At 34.5% G+C, this 8,828-nt stretch overlaps 2 protein-coding genes across 3 annotated transcripts; both read right to left on the bottom strand.

Annotated features, from left to right (window-relative positions):
- Nucleotides 1–305: 305 nt before the first annotated feature.
- Nucleotides 306–3,725, bottom strand: LOC147496408 (uncharacterized). Its single transcript, XM_086562572.1, has 3 exons — nt 3,265–3,725; nt 2,970–3,144; nt 306–956 (listed from the first exon to the last, which is right to left on the bottom strand). Exons 1-3 carry the CDS (start codon nt 3,723–3,725, stop codon nt 306–308), a joined length of 1,287 nt encoding a protein of 428 aa, XP_086418698.1.
- Nucleotides 3,726–5,914: 2,189 nt separating this feature from the next.
- On the bottom strand, nt 5,915–8,551 carry LOC147496409 (tubulin alpha-2 chain-like). 2 transcript variants are annotated; one of them, XM_086562456.1, is made up of 3 exons: nt 8,181–8,551; nt 7,763–7,916; nt 5,915–6,694 (listed from the first exon to the last, which is right to left on the bottom strand). In XM_086562456.1, the coding sequence occupies exons 1-3, from the start codon at nt 8,271–8,273 to the stop codon at nt 6,666–6,668; spliced, it is 276 nt and encodes a 91-aa protein (XP_086418582.1). In that variant the 5' UTR covers nt 8,274–8,551; the 3' UTR covers nt 5,915–6,665. The 2 variants fall into 2 exon arrangements, with proteins under 2 accessions (XP_086418582.1, XP_086418583.1); XM_086562457.1 differs by lacking the exon at nt 5,915–6,694 and adding an exon at nt 6,756–6,864 and having other exon boundaries at nt 8,181–8,545.
- Nucleotides 8,552–8,828: the final 277 nt, after the last annotated feature.

Genomic DNA, 8,828 nt, shown 5'->3' on the forward strand with positions numbered 1-8,828 from the left:
GCTTCTAGGGCCTTTGACAATATTAAGCAATATCGCATGCTAGTAAAATCTTTCTCCTGATGTAGGGTGAGCATAGTAGACATGGCCAATTTTTTTTTTTACCACCACCTTTTCTTGGAGCCCACTCTTTACTTTTGGTTTGCCAAACCCATTTAGTTGGAAAATACATGTAAGTAAGTTCTCTAGCAGACGGGTACATGGCATTTGCTTTAAGCCACTCTGTAAACTTTATCTTTGATACATTCTCGCGCTCTATGACTTCTTCTGGTAGATCTTTATCACTGTAATAGACCATTTGCTCTCCTTCAAGATGGAAACCTTTCTATGCTTGGGTTTCTGTATTGAATTTCAAAATTCAATAACCTCCAACATGCTTCAGAAGCAGAAAGATAACGACAATCAAGAAAATGTTCAACTTCGTCTACATCTTTAATGGTTTGTTTCCCTGTGCCTAAATCTGTCGCGACATTTTCAACAATAATGGCAGTGGCTCTGTCTTTGCCTTTGTTAATATACTTGAAAAGATATTTGATCGACCTTGCCTTATTACAGTGCTCAACATTTATGTGTGCTTGAAATTTCACACACAAATCGACATTATGTGGTATCACCCACCTATTGTCCAGTTCTTCAGTTTTATCAAAAACTTTAACCGTGACTTTACGACCATTGTTTCTTCTCCTATAAACGGTGAAGTCATTGTGATCAATAGAAGTCTCACTGCAAAAGGCCTTAGGATAGTGTCTAGAGCACTTATTTTCCAACATACATGGCGATCTTGAATTTAAATCTCCACAGGGCCCATGTATCATAAACTGTGTGACTGCTTCATATGTAACTTTATCTTCTGGGTCTGGAAGCTCTGCTGATATTAACTTATTGATCTGAGTAGGGGTCTTTGGCTTGGCACCATTATCCAAGAAAAGCAATATATGAGCGTGTGGTAAACCCCTCTTCTGAAACTCTATTGTGTATATTGTTGCATAACAAAAGTTGGAAAGTATTATTTCTCCGCATAGTCAAAACTTGGAAAAACAAATTGAGTAGAAACTTTGGTTTACAAAAAGAATATTATTATTGCTTCGAACAGATTATATCTTGGCGTTTGTGTTATTTTTACAGCTTTGAATTCTCTTGTAGAATTTAGAGAGACTATTACTGGCATGGCTTAGTGATTATTATGATGGTCATGTTAGTTTTGAATTCGTTGTACCTTTAGGATTTACTTGTGAATTAGAGATCAGGTGCACTCTGGGTTTTCTCATTACAACAAAATTAGTTAGCAGCTGTCTAACGAATATTTGAAAGTTGTACATTTGGAAACTTAGCAAATAGCATTGCTGTGGTTATTTGAAATCCAGTCTTTTTATTAAAACTACGTATTGGAAAGGTTATTGCATGCTAGCGTGGTCGTGTTCTTCTTTGAACTTTGGTGCTTGTTGTATCTCTAGTGAAAGTCATGGTAATTCGAACTGACTCTGTGTTAATTTAGGATGAAAATGAAGTTGATGACTGCATACTGTGATCGCCATCTGTCAAGTTCAATTCAATTGCCTTCTTGTTTGATGGTTGTCGTCTTAGAGGAGAGCAGACTCTAGATGAGGTATCTATTTTTCTATCACGTGTACTTCATTTTAATCCAATTCATCAGCTTCATTTCTGTGTGTTTAACTTTTGAGCTTGATTGTTGATATTACAGCTTGAAATGGAGGATGATGATGAGATTGATGCAATGCTGCACCAAACAGGTGGATTCACAGCCAACTTTGTGGCCTAATCGACTACATCTGTAATATGGTTGGGAGAGGTGAAAAGGTGGGGGGCTATATATTATGTAAGGTTTCAATCAATGCTAAGATGTGTTGAAGTAATGTTCCAGTGTCTCATACTTCAACATGTGTTTGTAGTTTTCTTTAGGCTTTAGTTATCGGTTTTACTCGATTCTCGATGGTGTTTTTAGATAAGTTGTTAAATGTCTTGTGTGAACTCTTAATTCTATTTGTTATGGATTAGACAATGTTCAATGTTTAGAGGGAGTGATTATTGACCGACGCAACAAATAAATAATATGTCAAATTGGGATGGCTCAACTATTTTAAGTTTCTAGTCCGTCCCAACCTTTCTCCTTCCTCTTTTCTCATCTCCTAACTTCTCTTTTTGCGAAAACTCCTAATCGTTGTCCCCAATATCTTTGATAACCAACCAACCACCTTCACTGCCGATACTTAATTCCATTTTCAGCTCATTTGGTTTACTAATCTCTAGTTCAGGACGGACTAAAAATCTGAGAGGTAAAGTTTCTAGGCCGGGTAGAGGTGTTTAAAAATTTCAGTACAATAGAAAAAACTAAACTTTTCTAATAATGGTCTTTTCTAACATACTAAAGCATTCTAAATGTAAAATTAGTGGAAGACTTGTTAGAATAGAGCGATATAATCAAAGTACATTTGATTTTTGCTTTTGATTATATAAACGTAAAGCAGACAATACTTTGATTATATAAAGCATTCTAAACATTTGATAGAAGTAATCCTTCAGCAGTCTTGTCTTGACATGTAACATGCAGAAATATTTTTACCTAGTTTTTCATATTTATTTTTTGTTCAGATCAGTTGTTCAAGCAAGAGGTATGTACTAACTTTCCTTTATTTATGCCACCAACTGATGGCTTACTAAACTGGTAGATTTGAAAATCTATAGTAGGTGCAAATTGACTCTCTGAACTATAACACTCTTTCTTCATTCTAAGTTTCCCATTATTCCAAATATTTTTGGGTTAATTATGTATGAACCACTATTATTGAAATGTATATATACATGTTCGTTAATTCCAAATGGAACTACGCTTATGCATTTTATAAATTATAGGCAAAAGAATTAAACATAAAGTCCGACCTCCGCCCAAGCTTTACCAAAATGTTTACGCCACAAAATCGGTCATTAACTTCGTGCGGTTTTATTTCGAATACCCGATCAACAATTTCAGGGGCATCTTCAGGTTTTAGTCCCTTAGAAACCTTGTCCAATGCCATTTGAATTTCAGGCCATTTGGGGTTGCAAGTAAATGTGGTGAAAATATCGAGTTCCAGCCCATCTGAAATGGCTATGGCATCATGATAATTTAAACCATATATCTTGGACCACCTATAAAAAACAATGGTAAAATTAATCATTTATCATTATATATTCATTTTCAAAGGTTGCAAGTGAGTATTTGGGATTTGATTGAACTTACCTGTAAAAGACGATGGTAAAACTAATCACCTACCAACAGATGCAAGTTTAGTGTCCCCAGAAACAACAGCATCAACCATACCTTGGTATAGTTTAGCACGAATCGTATGTTGGTTATTTCTAACCCACGAAAGCCTTATTTCCTTAGCAACAGTGTATGCATCAACCCAAAATTTTTGCTTCAATCGACCACTTCTAAATATTGTTAGTCCTTCATTTGCTCTCATTTGCATTCTAAAAGCATAATACTCTCTCATGGTAACATGTTGTCTCTTACCAACTTTACTACCATTTATGTATTTTATTTTAGGTCTATACCCATCAGCTCCATCAGGAAATAAGAGAGGGTATTGCATTGACATAAAACTTGGAAAAGTCTCATCGATCCTCTTCAAGCCGTATCCTTTCTTGTCAACAACAACGTCACGGTGACCTTGAGATTCATCTCCATTACCAACAATGAGACCAGCAACCTCATTAGAAGTTGGCATGTTGTATACTCTTCCATCAGTCTGTCTTGTACTAATGAGTCTTATACTAACATCAGCAATTTCAGATTATGTAAATCTATCTCGGCCATTCTCAGAACTCTCGGCTATTATGTTGTTTTCATTTAACATTTCAATGAGTCCCGCTATAATGTTTGGATCTAACGGTTTTTTTCTTTTCAATCTTTTTACTAAAAGAGTTCAATCTGTTTTGCACTTCATTGGCTGTATCATATACGTATAACTGGCCAAATTTAGGAATCTGACCTAGCGTAAAGAACAAAAACGAAATTAACAGGTAAATGACATGTAATCACAAAATTATTAAGAAAAATCAAATGTCAAATTATTTTCTACATTGTTCATTAAAGAAAATTATACATACCAAAACAATATAATATTTTGCACTTCATTTGCTGTATATATGTATAACTGACCAAATTTAAAAGCTAACCTGGAATTGGTAGCAAGGTTCCAATTTTGTGATGATTCTGCCCACTTATCTTATAAACATATGGCCCCTTTCCGTTGTTTATTTTTTTATCAACCACTCCTCCAGTTGATGTGAAAGCAAACATCGAAGTTATACCGCCCAAACATATTTTATCTCTATAATTTGCTGACCTTGTACCACTTTCATAATCTAGTAGTTGGTTTAGGAATGGAGGTGCATTAGCCAAAATAGGAAGTTGAACTTTTCCATGTAGGCAACATATTCCAAACTGTGGTTTTTTGGTTTGTCTTGTTCGCCCAACCCTTTCTTCATACTATAATATTGCTCCACAAAAAGAACACACACAGTTTGGTTCTCCAAAATTCCATGCTTCTTGAAAATTTCCTGTGTAAAAAAATAACAAAATAACACAGTTAAAATTTTTACATTCTAAATATCAAAATAACATATATTTAAATTCTTACTTGTATGTTCACTTTCTCCAAGCAGCATGTCTTCATATGAATTGCTTTCTTCATCCCCATCTGATTCACATCCACTGATTTGTGAATAGTAATCATCATCTCTAAGCGAATCAAAACAGTTTCTTTTTCTTTTGAGGTCTGTTTTTTTTTTTTTTTTTTTTTATGGGAATTTCTTTTATTAAATCCTTCTTTAACTGATTTTGCAAATCACCAACACCTAGAGGTCTATTCCTATTTTTTGCTAAAGAAGACATCCAATTAGATCGATTAAATTTACATTCTTCTTTACTTAGTACCGGAGTACTAAGAATTGGTTTTTTTGCCAAACAATTTTCAGGGTCAGATACGTTTGTTCTTGATCTTTTTGCAGCTCTAGGTTTAGTTGTACCATGTGCTGCTCTGGCACTATTTGTAGTACGCTTTGTTGTCCCTCTTGCAACCATATTAGAACTATAAGTTGCATAAGACATAAAATTATTATTAAGAACTACTAAAATTTACTAAAACAAATATAATAGCTATCAATAAAAGCAAGAGGTATATTCCCTGCTAGTGAAACAACTTCAACCAGTTTCTAAGATAATAGGAATGCACTGAAGCCCCATCTCCAAGCAAAAAAAAAATCGAATCAAACATAACATAAACAGTAAGAAGAGTACCTGATTTGGTGAACAATGTACAGGTATTGGTTGAGTATAGAGACGGTAAAGAGGTGTTTTGGTTGAGTATGGTAATAGGTTTTTGGTTGAATGTGTATAAGTGAATAGTAGATTATGGAGAATTAACCAAATCTAGGGAGGTATTTATAATTATTTAGCATTACTTTTTTTTAGGAGTTGCTTCAATTAATACGTGATTTGTATAGATATAGGAGATAAGGCATGATTTGTATATATCTTAAATAAGATTTTTTTTTTTCAATTATCTTAAATGATGTTACAGTGATAAACTTCATGTGTTACGACCTATGGCCTATTAAAGTGTCCTAATGATAATAGGATACAAAATAACTAAGATGGTTTAACGGCAACATCAATGGTTTCTCTCTTTAACATTTTCTTTTTAGGCAACATGTGAGTATTGGATACACATCACCTTAATGATAGTACGAATTCCACTAATCCTTTTTTATTATCAGACTTGCTATTACAATTGAAAGGAGGAAAAGGAAGAATGAAAATTATATGTTCATCCTGGTGAACCTGTTCAATGCGAAAGAGTCTTAACAACTAATCTCATTTCATCATGGTTTAGAATATCTGAAGAAATAATTGTAGAAGGAATGTTATATTACAATCCTTTTCTCTCTTCTAGCCAATCCATGGAAACATAAATACATATAGAAAGTATCATTGTACAATTTGTTTATCAAAATTGAAACTTCAAAGCTTAAGTAGACATAGCTACCAAATGAGTCCTGATTATTCCACACTTACAATGGAAGACAACATGAGTACATGATTTGTATACCTTTGGCCATAAACAGTCACTACTAACTGACAAAAATTTGGTAAAGACCATATGAAGTTTCAAAGACGCATGCAACCTTTGGCAGATCACACCACACAGCAGTCATCATATACAGGGAAGCTTTAAATTAAAATATTCATTTGCCACTTCAATGCTATCATGCACTTTCTTGGGGAAGAATGAACTTCAGTTGTCATTGATCTAGCTTTGCTTGTGAGGAGAGCATAGGATCAAGGGTCAATTCTGAACCACTTCTTCCAATTAGCAACACTTTTATCGCTGGATGGAAATCTGGGAATGTTTGGCAAACTATTCACACTGGTAACAATGCTCCTTGAAGTTGGCTCCTTGCAGGAAGCTTTTCATTCATCGAATCAGAAACAGGAACAGTCTCATCGGAGCTTCGAAGGGTGTTCACTTGTTGAAGTATATAGGATCTTGAACCCAACCACTGCTCAAATTTGAACCATGCACTTTCGCATTTGTTGTGTCGTTGTCCTCTTCAACTGATAATGTTGGGTTTGCCTTCTCAAGCCTCTCATCCAAATCAACCTCCTAAACTTGACTGGATGGAAAAACCTCATCTAGAAAGAGACATAACAACACAGTCGTCACTTTTCGACGTAGTAAACTTGATTCTCCATGCTCGCACAACACAATCTACAACAACTCTGGCTGCTGTTGTCCGACTTGGGGCAGAGGCGACTATATCCACAACTTTCCATGAAAATTAAATGCAAAAATTATATTTCAGCTGTTGGAACCAATAAAGGAGTAAACAAAATCAAAGAAAAAAAATGCTTCAGAGAATGATTACATGACAGCTATTATCTCAACGAAAATAGAGATAAATGTATATTATCTATCATAACATGAATCAATTGCAAACTGGTAGTACGTGTAACATGGTAGCTGAATAAAAATTGTATGTTGATTTATACACCAAGTCTTAACCATAGAATATGATCAGTAATGATATTACAAAAATGAAACATAAAACATTTAGGAAGATGATGGCATGACTTACATAATTGACAGTTTATTCAATGAATCGTCTACCATCTCTTCCTTGACAATATATGCAATTAATAACCATGATATGTTTTGCATCCAATCGTCTTGCATTCTCACTTAACCCCACAACCTACATTCTCGCTAATAAACATAATCTGAAATATAACCTAAAAGGACTCTACATCATCTGTAGATGTGAGTCAATCTCCAGCTTGTTAACTCCATGGGGGCTTATCTCCATTGCATTCTCACTTAACCCCACAACCTACATTCTCGCTAATAAACATAATCTGAAATATAACCTAAAAGGACTCTACATCATCTGTAGATGTGACTCAATCTCCAGCTTGTTAACTCCATGGGGGATTATCTCCATTTAGTCTAAGTACAATGCAAGAGAGTCACACTCAATCCATAAATTCTTCCAAATTGCTCTACACAACACATTTTACTAATACGATTGCCAAATACTCAGCTTCACATTTGGTAGCAATGCCTAGACCTTGTGCCAAGACACAAAGTATTTGATTGTCACTGTCTCTAAAGATAGTTAGCACTCCAGTGTTTCTAGTATTGCTTATGGAAGAACCATAATTCCCTATACATGGTCTTGTTTCAATGCTTAATTAGTTGCTTACCTTCAGATTCTTCGAAGTTGTCATGACCGGTCGTACAAATGGTAAAGCAAACCCATGAGCTCATGTTGGCCCCATGTTTGAATTCACTGAAAAAGGTGTTGAATGCATCATCTCCTCCGCCAACAGTTTTGTCACTTGGCATTTGGCCATCAGGCTGACAAATGAATACACAATTCTTAACATAACATAGCAGTCCATACTCTTAACCAATCATTTTTCAACGTAACAGGCATTTAGATCTACTAAAATAAACCAATCAAATTTCAGATAAAAAAATACGATCTGTTACATTCAGCATAGAATAATAAGCCTAGATCTAACATATTTTACCCACATATTAACTCTAGATCTAACAAACTCTTAATCGAGAATGAGAAAACGATAAAACATGTTTCAGATCTGAATGATTGATTAGTACCTGGATGCCGTGCTCGAGGCAGTAAAGTTCCCAACATGCATTTCCGCCCTGAATACCAGCCTGACCAATGTGAATCGATATGCACTCCCTCATTTTCGAACAAACAAATCAGTAACGGATTAAGACTATTAACCTCTATTACAGATATAATAGTCAGACTTATCATGTAAGTTGTATTGCAAATACTTGTTAATATAGTTTTTTACTTTTTCTTTGATCAATGTCGCTGGTGGAATGATACATGTATTCATCTCTTGCATACCCACTTCGAAAAAAAGAAAATAAGAGTATACAAAAGACATGCGTTTTTCTCTTTTCTTTTTTGGTATTCTTTTTTGTAACCAAACATATATAATTGCTAAACCACAGGGTTAAAAGTATCAGTAAAAATCCATTCAATATACATATACCAAACTTTAAAAAAAACACAAAAAAAAAGATGAAAAAAAAATGTACATTCATCCATCCATTTTGTTTCTCAATCGAATATTCAATCACGCGTACCTGCATACCAGATTCATATACTTTGGAAGTTACGAATCCCAATAACTGTACACCAATTTAAAATACCAAAAGAGGCAAAAAGCTTTAACGTACTAAAACCTAAATACCAAATCAACAAAATTAGATTATCGTCTTTAAAATGAT

The sequence above is a fragment of the Coptis chinensis genome, chromosome 5, assembly GCF_015680905.1.
Source record: "Coptis chinensis isolate HL-2020 chromosome 5, ASM1568090v1, whole genome shotgun sequence".
Classification (NCBI taxonomy): Eukaryota; Viridiplantae; Streptophyta; class Magnoliopsida; order Ranunculales; family Ranunculaceae; genus Coptis; species Coptis chinensis.